The sequence below is a fragment of the Neophocaena asiaeorientalis genome, unplaced genomic scaffold, assembly GCF_003031525.2.
Source record: "Neophocaena asiaeorientalis asiaeorientalis breed wild unplaced genomic scaffold, Neophocaena_asiaeorientalis_V1.1 scaffold29, whole genome shotgun sequence".
Classification (NCBI taxonomy): domain Eukaryota; kingdom Metazoa; phylum Chordata; class Mammalia; order Artiodactyla; family Phocoenidae; genus Neophocaena; species Neophocaena asiaeorientalis.
The window spans coordinates 790593-810725 of NW_020174423.1; the positions used below are offsets into that span (position 1 = coordinate 790593).

General features: G+C 39.2%; 1 protein-coding gene and 1 pseudogene across 3 annotated transcripts in view; both read left to right on the top strand.

The window, feature by feature from the left end:
• UBR5 (ubiquitin protein ligase E3 component n-recognin 5) overlaps positions 1–20133 on the top strand; it is a 101304-nt gene that overhangs the window by 56398 nt on the left and 24773 nt on the right. For all 3 annotated transcript variants that reach the window (XM_024756546.1, XM_024756547.1, XM_024756548.1), the window contains exons 28-39: positions 7090–7236; positions 7334–7452; positions 7540–7666; positions 7753–7882; positions 9213–9373; positions 9494–9733; positions 14957–15080; positions 15697–15808; positions 16788–16919; positions 17289–17546; positions 17819–18087; positions 18260–18471. In XM_024756546.1, coding sequence (XP_024612314.1) covers positions 7090–7236; positions 7334–7452; positions 7540–7666; positions 7753–7882; positions 9213–9373; positions 9494–9733; positions 14957–15080; positions 15697–15808; positions 16788–16919; positions 17289–17546; positions 17819–18087; positions 18260–18471 — 2031 coding nt within the window. The remainder of the gene's footprint in view (positions 1–7089; positions 7237–7333; positions 7453–7539; positions 7667–7752; positions 7883–9212; positions 9374–9493; positions 9734–14956; positions 15081–15696; positions 15809–16787; positions 16920–17288; positions 17547–17818; positions 18088–18259; positions 18472–20133) is intronic.
• Positions 11855–12510, top strand: LOC112407297 (peptidyl-prolyl cis-trans isomerase D pseudogene; annotated as a pseudogene).

Here is a 20133-nt window from a genome sequence, read left to right on the forward strand (position 1 = left end):
ACGCGGGCCTCTCACTGTTGTGGCCTCTCCCATTGCGGAGCACAGGCTCCAGATGTGCAGGCTCAGCGGCCATGGCTCATGGGCCCAGCCGCTCCGCGGCATGTGGGATCTTCCCGAACCGGAGCATGAACCCGTGTCCCCTGCATCGGCAGGCGGACTTTCAACCACTGTGCCACCAGGGAAGCCCATGCCTTGTTTACTTCTTAAACTAAATGTAATAACCTTCATCCAGCAATAGAGTTGCTATGGTTAGTTTCTTAGTTTTCACAGACCTAAGAAGCAATAAAATTATCCCAGCACTAACATTTGCAGTGCCTCAGAGTCCCAGTAGGGACATCAGCTATAGCTGTGCCACAGGTGTGTAGATGTAAAAATAGTTAATAGAGAATTGGTTTGTAAAAATCATCTATTGTGCTTTATTTATTTTCTTTTTAACATCTTTATTGGAGTATAATTGCTTTACAATGGTGTGTTAGTTTCTGCTTTATACAGAAGTGAATCACCTATACATATACATATACATATATATATATACACATATACATATACACATATATATACATATACATATACATATATATCCCCATATCTCCTCCCTCTTGAGCCTCCCTCCCACCCTCCCTATCCCACCCCTCTAGATGGTCACAGAGCACTGAGCTGATCTCACTGTGCTATGCGGCTGCTTCCCACTAGCTGTTTTACATTTGGTAGTGTATATGTGTCCATGCCACTCTCTCACTTTGTCCCAGCTTACTCTAATATGTGCATGGGTTTATCTCTGGGCTTTCTATCCTGTTCCATTGATCTGTATTTCAGTTTTTGTGCCGGTACCATACTCTCTTGTTTACTGTAGCTTTGTAGTATAGTCTGAAGTCTGGGAGCCTGATTCCTCCAGCTCCGTTTTTCTTTCTCAAGATTGCATTGGCTATATATGGGGTCTTTTGTGTTTCCATACAAATTATGAAATTTTCGTTCTAGTTCTGTGAAAAATGCCATTGGTAGTTTGATAGGGATTGCATTGAATCTGCAGATTGCTTTGGGTAGTATAGCCATTTTCACAGTGTTGATTCTTCCAATCCAAGAACATGGTATATCTCTCCATCTGTTTGTATTACCTTTCATTTCTTTCATCAGTGTCTTAGTCGTTTTCTGCATACAGGTCTTTTGTCTCCTTAGGTAGCTTTATTCCTAGGTATTTTATTCTTTCTGTTGCAGTGGTAAATGGGAGTGTTTCCTTAATTTCTCTTTCAGATTTTTCATCATTAGTGTATAGGAATGCCAGAGATTTCTGTGCATTAATTTTTTATCCTGCTACTTTACCAAATTCATTGATTAGCTCTAGTAGTTTTCTGGTAGCATCTTTAGGATTCTCTATGTATAGTATCATGTCATCTGCAGTGGCAGTTTTACTTTTTCTTTTCCGATTTGGATTCCTTTATTTCTTTTTCTTTGATTGCTGTGGCTAAAACTTCCAGAACTATGTTGAATAATAGTGGTGAGAGTGGACAACCTTGTCTTGTTCATGATCTTAGAGGATACTGTTTCAGTTTTTCACCATTGAGAACAATGCTGGCTGTAGGTTTGTCATATATGGCCTGTAGGTTTGTCATATATGGCCTTTATTATGTTGAGGTAAGTTCCCTCTATGCCTACTTACTGGGTGGGTTTTATCATAAATGTTGAATTTTGTCAAAAGCTTTTTCTGCATCTGTTGAGATTATCATATAGTTTTTATTCTTCAATTTGTTAATATGTTTTGTCACATTGATTGGTTTGCATATAATGAAGAATCCTTGCATTTGTGGGATAAATCCCACTTGATCATGGTATATAATCCTTTTAGTGGATTCTGTTTGCTAGTATTTTGTTGAGGATTTTTGCATCTGTGTTCATCAGTGATACTGGCCTGTAGTTTTCCTTCTTTGTGACATCTTTGTCTGGTTTTGGTATCAGGGTGATGGTGGCCTCGTAGAATGAGTTGGGGAGTATTCCTCCCTCCGCTGTATCTTGGAAGATTTTGAGAAGGATTGGTGTCAGCTCTTCTCTAAATGTTTGGTAGAATTCGCCTGTGAAGCCATCTGGTACTGGACTTTTGTTTGTTGGAAGACTTTAAATCACAGTCTCAATTTCGGTGCTTGTGATTGGTCTGTTTATATTTTCTATTTCTTCCTGGTTCAGTCTTGGAAGGTTGTGCTTTTCTAAGAATATGTCGTTTTCTTCGAGGTTGTCCATTTCATTGGTATATAGTTGCTTGTAGTCATCTCTCATGATCCTTTGTATTGCTGCAGTGTCAGTTTTTACTTCTCCTTTTTCTTTTCTAATTCTATTGATTTGAGTCTTCTCCCGTTTTTTTGTGATGAGTCTGGCTAACGGTTTATCAATTTTATCTTCTCTAAGGACCAGCTTTTAGCTTTATTGATCTTTGCTATTGTTTCCTTGATTTCTTTTTCATTTATTTCTGATCTGATCTTTATGATTTCTTTCCTTCTGCTAACTTTGGGGTTTTTTGTTGTTGTTGTTCTTTCTCTAATTGCTTTAGGTGTAAGGTTAGGTTGTTTATTTGAGATGTTTCTTGTTTCTTGAGGTAGGATTGTATTGCTATAAATGTCCCTCTCAGAACTGCTTTTGCTGCATCCCATAGGTTTTGGGTCATTGTGTTTTCATTGTCATTTGTTTCTAGGTATTTTTTGATTTCCTCTTTGATTTCTTCAGTGATCTCTTGGTTAGTAGTGTATTGTTTAGCCTCCATGTGTTTTTATTTTTTACAGATTTTTTCCTGTAATTGATACCTAGTCTCATAGCGTTGTGGTTGGAAAAGATACTTGATATGATTTCAATTTTCATAAATTTACCAAGGCTTGATTTGTGACCCAAGATATGATCTGTCCTGGAGAATGTTCCATGAGCACTTGAGAAGAATGTGTATTCTGTTGTTTTTGGATGGAATGTCCTATAAATATCAATTAAGTCCATCTTGTTTAATGTATCATTTAAACCTCGTGTTTCCTTATTTATTTTCATTTTGGATGATCTGTCCATTGGTGAAAGTGGGGTGTTAAAGTCCCCTACTATGAATGTGTTACTGTCGATTTCCCCTCTTATGGCTGTTAGTATTTGCCTTGTGTATTGAGGTGCTCTTATGTTGGGTGCATAAATATTTACAATTGTTATATCTTCTTCTTGGATCGATCCCTTGATCATTATGTAGTGTCCTTCTTTGTCTCTTATAATAGTCTGTATTTTTTCAATTTTATTTTATTTTATTTTTTATTTTTTTAAATAAAAGCCTCTTTCTTTCTTTCTTTATTTTTGGCTGTGTTGGGTCTTCATTTCTGTGCAAGGGCTTTCCCTAGTTGCGGTGAGCGGGGGCCACTCTTCATCGCAGTGCGCGGGCCTCTCACTGTCGAGGCCTCTCTTGTTGCGGAGCGTGAGCTCCAGACGTGCAGGCTCAGTAGTTGTGGCTCAGGGGCCTAGTTGCTCCGTGGCATGTGGGATCTTCCCAGACCAGGGCTCGAACCCATGTCGCCTGGATTGGCAGGCGGATTCTCAACCACTGCGCCACCAGGGAAGCCCAATAGTCTGTATTTTAAAGTCAGTTTTGTCTGATATGAGAATTGCTACTCCAGTTTTCTTTTGATTTCCATTTGCATGGAATATCTTTTTCCATCCCCTCACTTTCAGTCTGTATGTGTCACTTGGTCTGAAGTGGGTCTCTCATAGACATACACAGGTCTTGTTTTTGTATCCATTCATGCAGTCTATGTCTTTTCGTTGGGGCATTTTTAATCCATTTACATTTAAGGTAGTTATCAATATATCTGTTCCTATTACCATTTTCTTAATTGTTTTGGGTTCGTTATTGTAGGTCTTTTCCTTCTCTTGTGTTTCCTTCCTAGACAAGTTCCTTTAGAATTTGTTGTAAAGCTGGTTTGGTGGTGCTGAGTTCTCTTAGCTTTTGCTTGTCTATAAAGGTTTTAAATTTCTCCATCAAATCTGAATGAGATCCTTGCTGGGTAGAGTAATCTTGGTTGTAGTTTTTTCCCTTTTGTCACTTTAAATATGTCCTGCCACTCCCTTCTGGCTTGCAGAGTTTCTGCTGAAAGATCAGCTGTTAACCTTATGGGATTTACCTTGTATGTTATTTGTTGCTTTTCCCTTGCTGCTTTTAACATTTTTTCCTTGTATTTAATTTTTGATGGCTTGATTAATATTTGTCTTGGCATGTTTCTCCTTGGATTTTTCATGTATGGGACTCTGCGCTTCCTGGACTTGATTGACTATTTCCTTTCCCATATTAGGGAGGTTTTCAACTGTAATCTCTTCAAATACTTTCTCAGTCCCTTTCTTTTCTTTTCTTCTTCTGGGACCCCTATAATTCGAATGTTGGTGTGTTTAATGTCCCAGGGATCTCTGAGACTGTCCTCAAATGTTTTAATTCTTTTTTCTTTATTCTGCTCTGCAGTAGTTATTTCCACTATTTTATCTTCCAGGTCACTTACCTGTTCTTGTACCTCAGTTATTCTGCTATTGATTACTTCTAGAGAATTTTTAATTTCATATTTTGTGTTGTTCATCATTGTTTGTTTGCTCTTAAGGTCTTCTAGGTTCTTGTTAAATGTTTCCTGTATTTTCTCCATTCTATTTCCAAGATTTCAGATCATCTTTACTATCATTATTCTGAATTCTTTTTCAGGTAGACTGCCTGTTTCGTCTTCATTTGTTTGGTCTGGTGGGTTTTTACCTTGCTCCTTCATCTGCTGTGTGTTTCTCTGTCTTCTCATTTTGCTTAACTTAATGTGTTTGGGGTCTCCTTTTCACAGGCTGCAGTTTCGTAGTTCCCGTTACTTTTGTTGTTGGCCCCTAGTGGCTAAGGTTCGTTCCGTGGGTTGTGTAGGCTTCCTGGTCAAGGGGACTGGTGCCTGTGTTCTGGAAGATGAGGCTGCATGTTATCTTTCTGGTGGGCAGGACCATGTCTGGTGGTGTGTTTTAGGGTGTCTGTGACCTTCTTATGATTTTAGGCAGCGTCTCTGCTAATGGGTGGGGGTGTGTTCCTGTCTTGCTAGTTGTTTGGCATAGGGTGTCCAGCACTGTGGCTTGCTGGTTGTTGAGTGGAGCTGGGTCTCAGTGTTGAGATGGCGTTCTGTGGGAGAGCTTTTGCTGTTAGATATTACGTGGAGCTGGGAGGTCTCTGGTGGAACTCGGCTCTCCCACCTCAGAGGCACAGGCCTGATACCTGGCTGGAGCACAAAGACCCTTTCAGCCCCATGGCTCAGAAGAAAAGGGAGAAAAAAAAAAAGAAAAAAATAAAGTTATTAAAGTAATTTTAAAAATTATTAAAAAGAAAAAATTAAGAAGTACTTGAAAGAAAGAAGAGAGTAACCAAACCAAAAACCAAATCCACCAACGATAACAAGTGCTAAAAACTATACAAAAAAAACCCAAAAACGGACAGAACCCTAGGACAAATGGTAAAAGCAAAGCTATACAGACAAAATCACACAAAGGTGCATACACATACACACTCAAAAAAAGAGAAAAAGGGAAAAATACATGTATATCGTTGCTTCCAAAGTCCACCGCCTCAATTTGGGATGATTCGTTTTCTATTCAGGTATTCCAGAAATGCAGGGTACATCAAGTTGACTGTGGAGATTTAATCTGCCGCTCCTGAGGCTGCTGGGCGAGATTTCCCTTTCTCTTCTTTTTTTCACGCGGCTCCGGGGGTTCAGCTTTGGATTTGGCCCTGCCTCTGCCTGTAGGTTGCCTGAGGGTATCTGTTCCCCACCCAGACAGGACGGGGTAAAAGGAGCAGCTGATTGGGGGCTCTGGCTCACTCAGTCTGGGGGCAGGGAGGGGTACGGAATGCTGGGCGAGCCTGCGGCGGCAGAGGCCAGGGTGACGTTGTAACAGCCTGCGGTGTGCCGTGTGTTCTCCCGGGGAAGTTGTCCCTGGATCATGGGACCCTGGCAGTGGCGAGTTGCACAGGCTCCTGGGAGGGGAGGTGTGGACAGTGACCTGTGCTTGCACACAGGCTCCTTGGTGGCGGCAGCAGCAGCCTTAGCGTCCCATGCCCTTCTCTGGGGTCTGCAGTGATAGCTGCGGTTTGCGCCCTTCTCTGAAGCTTGTTTAGGCGGTGCTCTGAATCCCCTCTCCTTGTGCACCACGAAACAATGGTCTCTTGCCTCTTAGGCAGTTCCAGCCTTTTTCCCGGACTCCCTCCCGGCTAGCTGTGTCGCACTAGCCCCCTTCAGGCTGTGGTCACGCTGCCAACCCCAGTCCTCTCCCTGGGATCTGACCTCTGAAGCCTGAACCTCAGCTCCCAGCCCCCACTTGCCCCGGCGGCTTAGCACACAAGCCTCTCAGGCTGGTGAGTGCTGGTCGGCACCAATCCTCTGTGAGGGAATCCCCTTTGCCCTCCGCATCCCTGTTGATGCGCTCTCCTCCATGGCTGTGAAGCTTCCCCCCTCCGCCCCCGCCCCGCCCCGTCTCTGCCCGTGAATTCCTAGTGTGTGGAAACCTTTCCTCCCTCACAGCTCCCTCCCACTGGTGCCGGTCCCGTCCCTATCCTTTTGTCTCTGTTTTTCCGTTTCTCTTTTGCCCTACCCAGGTACGTGGGGAGTTTCTTGCCTTTTAGGAGGTCTGAGGTCTTCTGCCAGCGTTCAGTAGGTGTTCTGTAGGCGTTGTTCCACATGTAGATGTATTTCTGACGTATTTGTGGGGAGGAAGGTGATCTCCACGTCATACTCCTCCGCCATCTTGAATTTTGGCTAATAAGTTTGTCTTCCTTGTTTTAAATATCTGAAAGTGAGAATCACCTTACTTACTGAATGCTTACTAGGTGTACTCACTGTGCTAGATGCTACAGTGGTGTTTGACAAGACAGTTAAGATACCTCTTCTCATGTGTTGCTTTACAGACTTTACACCACTAAAGTAATCCTATTTGTTGCGTGAACAGTTACACTTTGCATTTAAAAGTTAACAAGGGTTCTGTTGAGTTTTAATGAGTTACGCCTCTGTAATTTCAATATAGACCTTTGTATTTTTAAAAAAATTTCTGTTTTTGTACTTGTGTATGAATTCTTTCTAGACTCAAACGGACATCACCAACAGCCTATTGTGATTGCTGGGAGAAGTGTAAATGTAAAACTCTAATTGCTGGACAGAAATCTGCTCGGCTTGATCTACTTTATCGCCTGCTCACTGCTACTAATTTGGTCACTCTGCCAAATAGCAGGCAAGTAGTGGGATTTTTAGGACATAAATTGAGTTGTAAAAGCACAGCATAGGTAAGTAGCCTCTCCCCCTCCGCATAACAATGTGCTGTTTTGCAGGGGAGAGCACCTCTTACTCTTTTTAGTGCAGACAGTTGCGAGGCAGACAGTAGAGCATTGCCAGTACAGACCTCCTCGAATCAGGGAGGATCGTAACCGAAAAACAGCCAATCCTGAAGGTGAGTTAATTTGACAGTTATGACATATAGGAAAAGTGGTATGTTCATTTCTGCCTTACCCACTATTTCTTTTCTTTTTCTTTTTAGATTCAGATATGCCCGATCATGATTTAGAACCCCCCAGATTTGCCCAGCTTGCCTTGGAGCGTGTTCTACAGGACTGGAATGCTTTGAAATCTATGATTATGTTTGGGTCACAGGAGAATAAAGACCCGTATGTATTCATTAACATTTTTTTAGAGTTATTTATTTCCCACGTTAGTGTAGGCAATTACAGTGCATTCTTTCTTTCCCCTCAAGTCTCAGTGCCAGCAGCAGGATAGGCCATCTTTTGCCAGAAGAGCAAGTATACCTCAATCAGCAAAGTGGCACAATTCGGTTGGACTGTTTCACTCACTGCCTTATAGTCAAGTGTACAGCAGATATTTTGGTAAGTCATTTGAATAATTATTTACAAGCACATGAAAAGGATGTTATTTTACGTAGTTTCCCATAATTTTACTAATCAAGCTCCCAAGTACCAGTAAGCTCTAATTAAATAGTACATTAAGGGGAATGGAATTTTGGGGGTGATTTAAATTTCTCATTTTAGACCAATCAATGAAAGCTCCTTCTTTCATTCTAAATAAAAGTCCTAGAGTGTATTAAAAATACAACAGTATAGGGCTTCCCTGGTGGCGCAGTGGTTGAGAGTCCGCCTGCCGATGCAGGGGACACGGGTTCGTGCCCCGGTCCGGGAAGATCCCACATGCCGCGGAGCAGCTGGGCCTGTGAGCCATGGCCGCTGAACTTGCGCATCCGGAGCCTGTGCTCCGCAACGGGAGAGGCCACAACAGTGAGAAGCCCGCGTACCACACACACAAAAAAAAACAGTATAAAAATGTATGAAGCAGTGTTCAAGATTAATAGTAACTCAGTGCGAATTTTTTTTAAATATCTCTTTTTGCTGTGAAATTAGAAAAGAATATAAACTATAAAACCCAGTGCTGATGAGACTTGGACACTGATGAGGTGGCATTGCATTTGGTACTCCTTTGGAAAACAACTTGTCAGTGTCAAGAGCCATAAAACTAACATTGCCCTCAGAAGTTTTCATAAAGAAATAATCTACAATATGGGAAAGAAAAAGATTGTGTCACAGAATAATACAAAATTGAAAAACAAATACTTTTATGGATCCGATAGTAGAGGACTATTGACTCAAGTCAACCACTTACTGAAATGTAATGCAGTGATTTCAAAATAAAGGTTATTTTAAGTAACATTTAAAAAACAACAGGGAAAACAATGTGGAATTGGGTGTTCGCTGTAATTAATAACTTTATGATACACCATGTGTAGAAATGCGACTAGAAAGTAATAATGGTTAAGTGAGAGGGATGGGATTATGAATATATTAATATAACTATTTGAGTCTACTCTGATATTTTGGTAAGTACCCTGTACTGAGTGAAATATATTCTTTCTCTGATTTGATATATTAGGTTTTGTTCTGCTAAATAGTAATTGATATTCATAGGCGTTTGAGACGAAAAAACAAGAAATTAGACATTTGAGAACCACTGTAGGTCAAGCATAGTGGTGGTGGGCATGTGACATAAATTAATCACTGACATTGTAATTGTTTTGGTTAAATATATTGTGATGTTTTTATTATGAAATGTTAATAGCGAAAAAGTGTTAGAACTTTTTCCTTTATGAATGTCTAAACATCTTAGGAGATGTCTCAACATTAATAGAGTGGATTACTATTTTTAAAGCTTTTAGATACTCTACTAGGTACACTAGTGAAAGAACTCCAAAACAAATACACACCGGGACGTAGAGAAGAAGCTATTGCTGTGACAATGAGGTTTTTGCGGTCAGTTGCAAGAGTTTTTGTCATCCTTAGTGTGGAAATGGCTTCATCTAAAAAGAAAAAGTAAGGCATTCTTTTTTATTTTGGCTTCTATATAATTTTGCTCACATTTTTTTGTGATAGTGATAAAATTTTGTATATGAAAGGATTCAGAAGATTCCTGTATTTCCCTTTTTGCTCTAGCAACTTTATTCCACAACCAATTGGAAAATGTAAGCGTGTATTCCAAGCACTGTTACCTTACGCAGTAGAAGAATTGTGCAATGTAGCAGAGTCACTGATTGTTCCTGTCAGAATGGGTATTGCTCGTCCAACTGCACCTTTTACTCTGGCAAGTACCAGCATAGATGCCATGCAAGGCAGCGAGGAATTATTTTCAGTGGAACCACTGCCACCAAGACCATCATCTGATCAGTCTAGCAGGTAAATTTCTGTCTGCTAACAGATTCTGATTAATTCTTTCTCTGGAAATGTCACAAATGTTACTAAAACTCTTGCATAAGCACTCAGGTCCTGTACAGGATCATTTGTGTAACCAATGGTAAAGATTTTACTTAGTTTGGAACACGTGAAAAGCACTTTAAAAACTACATGTGTCTACATATCTAAAGTAATAGATCTGTAGTTGTGGGGTTTTTGTTTGTTTGTTTGGAAAAGCACTATTTTTATTATGCCAATAAAGTAATCTGGTAAGAAAGTTTACTTTAGACTTCTGTACTTCATTACTTTCTGGTTTTTCTTACCTTTAAATGTAGCCTGCTATAAGGCCAAGTTGAAGAATGAAAAGCCTTGTTAACTTTCTCTGTGTCCAAAGCCTTGGGTTAGGGGGCAGCTTGTTATTATATAATCTAAATAACAACCAGAATGGTGGCATTTAAAAATATTCTCTACAACCATATTATATAGGATAAGGCTAAAACAATTCAATAAAAATGTTTCTAGTTATAAGATTACTTATTCTTAAATCTCATTTTTCCATTTATTTGATAGTTTCCCTAACTAGGCTCTAAGTTTGCTGAGTCAGAATGTTTAGAAACTAAAATGTTCTGGTGTCTTTTATCACAGTGCTTCTCAAATTTTAATATGCCTGCAAATCACTTGGGTATCTTATTAAAATGCAGAGGCTGATTCTGGAGGTCTGTGTGGGGTCTGAGATTCTGTATTTCTTAGGAACTTCCAGGTAGGACAGTGCCAGTACTTCTGCTTTAGGGGCCACACTTCTGAGTTGCAAGGTTTTAGAGATCTTTTGCAAATATTTGTTTATTTTATTTGGTTTTCTCAAGTCTGATTTTGTTACTGTGTGCATGTGTTACTAGTGTTTTAATAAGGATCTTTTGGAGCTGAAGACCCTTATTCCTCTTTTCTGGAAAACAACTGTGTGTTAATAAAGCCCTTCTTTAGTATTTGGGCCATTTCCCAAGACTTGTTCTTTGGTTTTCATCTGTGTTGTTGTTGAGTGCTCTCTCTCATTATTCTCATTATTACTCCATATGCCAGTATGTATCCCAACTTTGCCTTTATTGTCTGGTCTCCTAGGACACCCTGGAATCTAAAGTCCAGGTTTGTCTATAAAAGTTCTCCAGTGGTAGCCTTGTCACTGATACACTTCCAGGATTTGCTGAAAACTGTAATAAATTGAGCTATATGTTTTCAGACTTGCCAAACCATATCTCATTATGCTAGCAGAACCTCTCTGTGTTCCGTGTGATGCTTCTGATCCTGATCCCCTGTGAGGAGCCCCCCAATTACTTATGTGGTATCACCTTGTGAATTCTTTGTACCCTTCCCTTGGTTTTGTTCTAGAACATAAAAATTTCTATCTGTTGAACAGATTTTGGGATCATCTCATCTATAAACAATGCCCATAGCCTGTTCCTACTGTTTTCAAGATTTTTTGTCAGCTTGCCCTGCTTCTTAGTCGTTTGATTAAAATACTGTGCACTCTTAAACTTTCCTCTTCATTCTTGGTTGGTTCTTTGGCCGATCTCTGGTGTCTTCCCAGAAGGTCTCATGATAATCAAGAGATAATAGTGCTAATGTTTTCTATAACTGTTGATATAATATAGAAAGTCCTTCATTGTAATAAAGTACAATCACTCCTCATAAGGGTGTATTTTGACCAGTGTTCCAAGAATGTATTTAAAAAGTACACACTTGACCAGTCTTTGGGATTTCCCATATCTTGGATGGTAGATGGTGTATATCAGCAGTCCCCAACCTTTCTGGCACCAGGTACCGGTCTCGTGGAAGACAGTTTTTCTACGGACCGGTAGTGGGGGTTGGGGGCGATGGTTCAGGCGGTAATTCGTGCAGTGGGGAGCCCCAGATGAAGCTTTGCTTACTCCCTGCCCCCCTCCTGCTGTTCGGGCCCGGTTCCTAAAAGGCCACGCAGACCAGGAGTGGTGCTCGGCCCAGGGGTTGGGGACTGCTGGTGTGTATCACTCCATTGAGTGTAAAGTCTTGAGTTGATAGCTTTGCTTTTTATGTTGCTTCCCTCCACCTCTTTAAAACTCTTCTGTCCTTATTAATTAATCTGTTTCTACTCTACCTGCCAAATGGTGTGTTATTGCAGAATGCGGAGAACTGAAGGGAGGGACTGATTGGGGAATATTTCCAAAGGATGGATCTGGTGACAGTCATCCAGACTTCCCCGAGGATGCAGACATAGATTTAAAAGATTTAGATAAAATTTTATTAATAATGGAAGACTTAAAAAAACATTGGAAATACTTTTTTTCAAATCCCAGAACTGGGAGATGGCCATTAAAAAATACACAAAAGTTTTAAGGTATGTGGAAGGCTCGAAGGCTGCTACTGACAACACAGGTACAGCAAAGCTGCAGCCTGTCGCTTGAGCTGTGTGCTGAATATCGGTGCTTGCAAACTGAAGATGTCCGATTGGCAGGGAGCAGTCGACAGTTGTTTGGAGGCCCTTGAAATAGATCCAGCAAATACCGAAACACTGTACTGTAGAGCCCAAGGATGGAAAGAACTAAAAGAAATATGATCAAGCATTGGCTGATCTTAAGAAAGCTCAGGAGATAGCACCAGAGGATAAAGCTATCCAGGCAGAATTGCTGAAAGTCAAGCAAAAGATCAAGGCACAGAAAGATAAAGAGAAGGCAGCTTATGCAAAAATATTTGCTTAATAAGGAATTCAGTTTTGCTTAAATATGCATTGATTGTATAAAGCAAATAAGACAATTTAAGGGTTTTGTCTATTATGTATGATCCCTAATGTGTTCTACCATTGTTTACAGTCTAGGAATATGGGTAGGGATTCACTCTTAATAGACCAGTGTTACAAAATATGGTGAAGTTGATTTCGTTTTAAATGGCTCTCTGCATTACTCACAAAGGATAATGGTGTCCAGTGTATTTTAAACTCCTAGACACATCTTGTTTTAATAAATAGATGAAAACTTTAAAAAAAAAAAGAAAAAGAGAACCACGTCTCATAATAACAGCGGTTACTGAAATTTTAGTATGAACTTGAGGAACTTTCTTAAGCATCATATATGTATTTAATCTAAGTATTTAATCTAAAATCTGTTTTTAATTTTCCCAATAACTAATAGATACCCACTATCATCCTAATTTTAGAAGTGAGGAAACTGAGGCTCAGAGCAGTTAGATAATTTGTTCAACGTCACACAGCTATTAAAGTTTATAGATATTTGGAGGTAATTCTAGATAGATATTTTCCTTTTTCCTATATCCCTGTATATTAGATGGCAGAGTAGAGAGAGAAATTGCTGCTTTGTGCTTACTGATAGTGTTGATGCATTGGATTAACCAACACCGAAGCCCACCCTACTTCATAGCACAGATTGCAGTCCTAAACTCTCACGGGTGCCGTCTTGTAATCAGAAGTTCTCTGAAGAGACTTTCTCCTGTCCCCATCTAGCCATGGCTGATGTAGGTAAATCTCTTGAAACCTGTTGCTCTTTCTTGATTTATATTTGGCTTTATGTATGTGAGGGGGGGACAAAAGAGGGGATCTCTATGACATAACTTCTATTTTGCTTAGACCCCAGACCTTTACCTGTGAAATCTATGGCTCCTGAAACTCTAGCCTAAGAGACACCAGCAGATACCTCTGGTGCAAATGGTGGCACCGTTATCACTAGGATAGTTGTGCTTTGTTTTTGTTTAAATATTTTATTTAGTATTTTTAGGTGTTCCGTAGCAAGAGGCATTTCTCTGCACAGTCTGGCAAACTGCTGGAAATAGGAGTCCCCAAAACTTGAAAGTATTTTAACAACTTCTGTTAGACTGGATTTCAGGACTGTGGTGCTTCGTTGTGGCAGGAAGTGGGGAAGAAATTAAATCATGGTGTGAAGAAAACTGAAGCTCATTTCTAAATGGGGAGTTATAATATGTTCTGTGTATTGGCAGTATCCTACCTACTAAGTTCATAACTTCTTAAAGTAACTACTTTGAGAACACTATTGGACTTGTGGTTGTTTGTTCCAGGATGTTTTTTTAAAGAAGAAATACTCATTGACTGTGGCTTGACATAATGTTGACTTTTACTTTTTAATATTGAAAATGTTGAAATCCTAGTGCTTGGAAATATCCTTATCTATTCATATTTTCCCTTTTTCAAAAATATTAATATATTAGTTTTGGGTATACAACACAGTGATTTGATATATTTATAAGGTGATCACCGAATTAAGACCAGTTACCATGTGTTACCTCTTCAGATTTTCTTTTAGCCTCTTCAGTCCACTGTCTCTGAATTACCAGTTACTTAAATTTCTAGTATTAAACAGCAAATTTCTGTTTATTTGAAAGCAGAGTGTCTAAGTTGACTTTTCACTTGTAACTGGTTTGATTCTCATTTCTCAGAGCCTCTGAGGTGAGGAAAGAACACTATCAGTGTAAACACTTAAAGGTCCTTTCATCTCTTTCAGACTGTGTTTCTTAATCTGTAAATAAAGTATAATAGTTAGGTCACAGGGTTATTAAACAACAATCTTCTGATCTCTGACCTGCATTTTAAACTGCATTCTCTGGTTCTCCTCTTTTATAACGGAGGCATCTGTCCATACTTGGCTGTTTCCAAGTCACATTTTTAAGAAAGTGAAACTTTTGCCACCAATCATCTTTTGTTATGATTCTATTTTAAAATCATACTTTTGAACTTATTTTTTTTCCCAATACTCATCAGCAAGTCAGTGGTTAATAAGCTGATGCAAAGTAGGTCATGTCAGTCAAGTCTTTTAAAAAGAGTAGGTTACTTGTAATAAACACACTTTCGTTAGTGGATGAATGCTGCTGTCAGAGCCTTTGGAAGTTGAAAGGTTTAGCAGTGGAAAAGGAAAAAGTTTCCCCGTAGAAATACTTCAGTGGGAAGGACTCATAAAAGTATGTGCATTAACACAGATTTGAAATGACTTACTAAAAAGTAAAAACAGTTCTGGGATTTATAAGTTAAATCTCTGGTAAAATGATTTCTTTGGGGTTCATATTATCTGATATACTATAGATTAATTATTGTCGGTTTCTAAGAAATTTTAGGTCAGATTTAAAACAGCATACTAGCAAGTGAATCACGTTGGGTAACACTGAGAAGCATAAGCATCTGAGCTGTGTATCAGAGGTGTGGCCGCAGTATGCTCATAACCTGGTTCCTTACAGCTCCAGTCAATCTCAGTCGTCCTACATCATCCGGAATCCACAGCAGAGGCGCATCAGCCAGTCACAGCCTGTTCGGGGCAGAGATGAAGAACAGGACGATATTGTTTCAGCAGATGTGGAAGAGGTGGTTTTGATTGTTTTAATTGTGGTAGATGAGAGGCTTTTATTTGGGGGGAAGGGGAAAGTAGTCACAAGTTTATTAATAGCTAATAAACTACTATTAGGAGTAATAGCTTACGTGTATATGCTTCCACCTTTTAGACTTTTGTTATATGTTCTCATTTGTGGTTATACATCTTAAAATATGTTAGTATGTTGATTTACTGGATAATAAAAAATTAGAAACATAAACTTGTTCTACTTAAGGGTTCATAGAAAAGATATTCTCAATGTTAAAAGAGTTTTTAGTAGTTTTGTGCAATGTATTCGAAGGTAGACAGGGTACTGCATATTATATACATTTTATAATTGCAGAAGTTTAAAAAATATGTACTCCCAATACAATTTTTATAATTTTAAGGTTCTGTGTATGGACAGTAATCATAAACTTTGGGATATGTGGGCATAATTTTTGATACCAGATTATCACTAGCAACCGAAAATTTGAAAACTGCCTAGTGTTACAGTTCCCTATGGTTAGCGATCTCTGCGTTTTAGTTTACTAAATGCTGTGGAGGAGTACTGGTAGAGAAGTGGGTTTATTATGTACTTTGATGTCTACAAATAAGATCTGGATTTAGGTTGAGGTGGTGGAGGGTGTGGCTGGAGAAGAGGATCATCATGATGAACAGGAAGAACATGGGGAAGAGAATGCTGAGGCAGAGGGACAACACGACGAGCATGATGAAGACGGTATGCAGGTTATTTGAGAAATGATTCAGTATGAGAAAGTCGGGTACTTTTAAGAGATACTAATAGAGAGATAAGTGTATTTGATGTGTAGTGAAATGTTCATATTTCTGCTAGGGGATTCTGTAGTATGTGTCAGAATTTGAGGAGGTAGCTATATACATATGTAAACATAAATATATATACTTTTATATATTTACATGTAGAAAATAATTTATCCTCTTTCCTTTTACCTTCTGGTTCACACTTCCTTCTTAAAAGGCTTTTAGAAATTAAAATAATCATAACCACATAACATTTGAAAATTAGAGAAAAGGAAACCAAATAACCCATAATCCCACCCAGATGCTAACAGTTTGTATTTTTACTTTCAGTCCTCCCCTGTACTGCCCCATTCCCGTGCATGTCTTTTAGATATTGTATGTGTAAGTTTTTTTGACTTCGTTTTTTTGACTTCGGCCTTTTTGCTACATAGTCATCATAACCATTCTTATTAGTAGCCATAGGATGGACTTTTGGGGATCAGCTTTATTGAGGTATAATTGACATACAATAAACTGCACATGTTGAAAATTTATAACTTAATATGTTTTGACGTGTATGTGAAGTACAAAGGATACGTTTAACCTTCCCCTCTTGGAATCCCAATATGTAAAACAGATGAAAATGGAGCAGTGGAGCTACCAGAGCTCTGCCCACTGGCTGGAGTCCTCCTGCCTAACATTTTTTACCTAAGGCTATGCAGGCCAGATTTTGAATCTGTGTCTACTGAGTACCATAATTTACCTAGTCATTCTTCTGCTAAGCAGGCAGTCGTGCATACTCTAGTAGTTATCACTTCTCTCTGCGGGGGCGGGGGGGGGGTGGGGGGGGCGGAGGACCAGACCCCTCCCAGTTCCCACCGTTATGATATTCTAGCTTATCAGCCTGACTTGATCCAGTGAGTTTGTACCTTTTCTTATTATTTAAATATATTTGCTAGGGAGTGACATGGAGCTGGACTTATTAGCAGCAGCTGAAACAGAAAGTGACAGTGAAAGTAACCATAGCAACCAAGATAATGCTAGTGGGCGTAGAAGTGTTGTCACCGCAGCAACTGCTGGCTCAGAAGCAGGTATGTTACCTTCTCTTAGCAACTTTCTTGCTTATAACTAAGGCTATGTGTGTAGAATTGGTTAAACTGTGCTCAGTATAATATGCACAGGGGTAGCTAACCCTTTAATTAACTTCATTTCTCCATAGATATTAGTGAAGAAGATTATTATTTCAATGACTTTTTGCTTTTCTGGTTTTTATATAATGGATTATTTCTAAGGTTCATTTAAGAGTTCTAGTTAAACTATTTCAATGATGGGTTTTTGGACTGTTGGATACAGTCTGGCATTCTGTTTAATACGTATATTTTCCTGAATGAGGGGGTACACTGTAATTTTAGATATCAACAAACTCACAATGATTTTGGTTTTAAAAATTAAAAACTTAGGTGCGAGCAGTGTTCCTGCCTTCTTTTCTGAAGATGATTCGCAATCAAATGACTCAAGTGATTCTGATAGCAGCAGTAGTCAGAGTGACGACATAGAACAGGAGACCTTTATGCTTGATGAGCCATTAGAGAGAACCACGAATAGCTCCCATGCCAACGGTGCTGCCCAAGCTCCCCGTTCCATGCAGTGGGCTGTCCGCAACACCCAACATCAGCGGGCGGCTAGCACAGCCCCTTCTAGCACATCCACACCAGCAGGCAAGTCTGTAAACTTGGTGTTCCTAAGGTTTAAAAATTATGCATGTTCCTCTAGAGAACAAATTAAATAATTTCAGAATAGTTCTTCATTGTTTTGCTGAGTTCAAATACAAAATTCCCTTCCCTGAAATTAGTGTGGTTTAAGAAAATGCTCATTTACCACATTTACTAATGTAATTGATCTTTTAGCTTATTTAAATATATACAGTGTTAGTGAAACACAGTTAGCAACTAACAGCTTATTATGGTTGTCCTTTTTTTTTCCCTTATAGCAAGTTCAGCAGGTTTGATTTATATTGATCCTTCCAACTTACGCCGGAGTGGTACCATCAGCACGAGTGCTGCAGCTGCAGCAGCTGCTTTGGAAGCTAGCAATGCCAGCAGCTACTTAACATCTGCAAGCAGTTTAGCCAGGGCTTATAGCATTGTCATCAGACAAATCTCGGATTTGATGGGGCTTATTCCTAAGTATAATCACCTAGTATACTCTCAGATTCCAGCAGCTGTGAAATTGACTTACCAAGATGCAGTAAATTTACAGGTATGAAACCACTGCAAAGTTACTCATTCAAATATATTTTTTGGCTGTCTGTTATGAGAATTCCAGTATAATGGGAATTAATGTTACAAGTACTTAAATGTCTGTATCATACTACTCTATCGAACTTAACTTTATCTGGATAGTTTTAACTGTTTTAGTTTGGTCTTTGTAGAACTATGTAGAAGAAAAGCTTATTCCCACTTGGAACTGGATGGTCAGTATTATGGATTCTACTGAAGCTCAATTACGTTATGGTTCTGCATTAGCATCTGCTGGTGATCCGGGACATCCCAATCATCCTCTTCATGCTTCTCAGAACTCAGCTCGCAGAGAAAGGATGACTGCACGAGAAGAGGCTAGTTTACGAACGCTTGAAGGCAGACGGTATGAAATTCTTTGTTTATGCTTGTATGTTTAGACAGAACCGTTATAGCCTAAAAGTTTAGAGCTTTTTGATTGCTATTACATAGGACCTCACTCTGTTGTAAAGGAAAGGAGGAAATACGTGCCTTGCATTACTTCTTTTAAACCGTTGTGTAGTTGAAGCAAAATAAATTATAATCCAAGCTATTTTTAAAAAATTTTTTAAAAATTCATTCATGTTGTAGTAATCTGATACTAAATTCTTCTCATTTTTGAAGTAGTTGGTCTATAGCCTTGTCTCATTCCCCAGGCCTCCCCCCTTGAAAGGCATATATTCATAGAAAGACTTATTTTGACCACGATTAAATATGAATATACTTTGTACTTGGGAAGGAGAAAGTCTGTGTAATTACCTAAGCTGCTCTTTGGTTTCTAAAATCAAATTTCTTTTTCTACCTCCTGTAGAATCATAATTAAAGTATATTTGTTTATGTATTTATTGTGTTCTTTCTAGTCAGTTATAAAATGACCTTTTTCAGGACTAGAAATTAGCCCACACATTGAAACTAGATTAGTGGCAGTGCTATATAGTGAAAATGTCCCATCCCTGAAGTCGAAGTCCTAGAATTTGGTTCTAGCTTTGGCTCAGGCTAAACAACCTTGCTACTTTGGGTGGACCATAAATGGAGGAAAGACAAGGGTCTAAGGAGACTGCTTAGGAAATTTAACAAGACTATGGTTGGAGTCTACAAGAGAAGTAATAGTCACCGAAGTAGGGCAGTGAAGGGCCAGTGAGGAGAGAGCGCTGAAATCATTACAAACAGAACTTAGGGCCGTGTTGGGGTATGGAGCGGGGAGGAGGCAGAATTTACATCTTCTGAATTTAGATTCTGAATAACTAATACAAAAATTAAAAGAAAAATCTAGAGGAGTAGAGTGGACATACCTGCTTTTGAACATGTAGAGAACTGGGAGAGGATTTAGTGGAAATGTTTAGTATGCAAAATTGAATGCTTGGCAAAAAGACCTGGATTAGAGATAAAGACTTGAGAGGCAGCAGCTTTCCTGTCCTAGGAAGCCTGCTCCACCAATAGACACAGGCCTTGTCTTCATTAGGCTAGTCACTACGCCAAAGAACACAGATTTCTGATAATAGATTTTCATTGGTGATAGGGTTCCCTTTTCTGTCTTGCTCCCACTCTCACTCTAATAGAATAGCTTTATTGAGATGTAGTTCACATACCATACAGTTCACCCATTTAAAGTATACCGTTCCATAGTTTTGAGTATGCTGTGCAACCATCATCACAATTAGTATTAGAATGCTTTATTCGTTTCCACAAGAAGCCCCGTACCTATTAGCAGTCACCTCCCGTTTTCCCCTACTTTCTAATCCTAAGCAACCACTGATTTACTCTCTGTCTCTATAGATTTGCCTATTCTGGACATTTCATGTAATGGAATCATTCAATATGTGGTTTCTTTTACCTAGCATAATGGTTTTAAGGTTCATCCATGTTTAGCATGTATCAATACATTATTTCCTAGTATTCCATGTCACATTTTGTTTTTCCACTCATAAGTTGATGGACAGTTGGGTTGTTTACACCTTTTGACTATTATGAATAATGCTGCTGTGAACAGATTGTGTACAGTTTTTTGTGTAGATAATGTGTTTTCAAT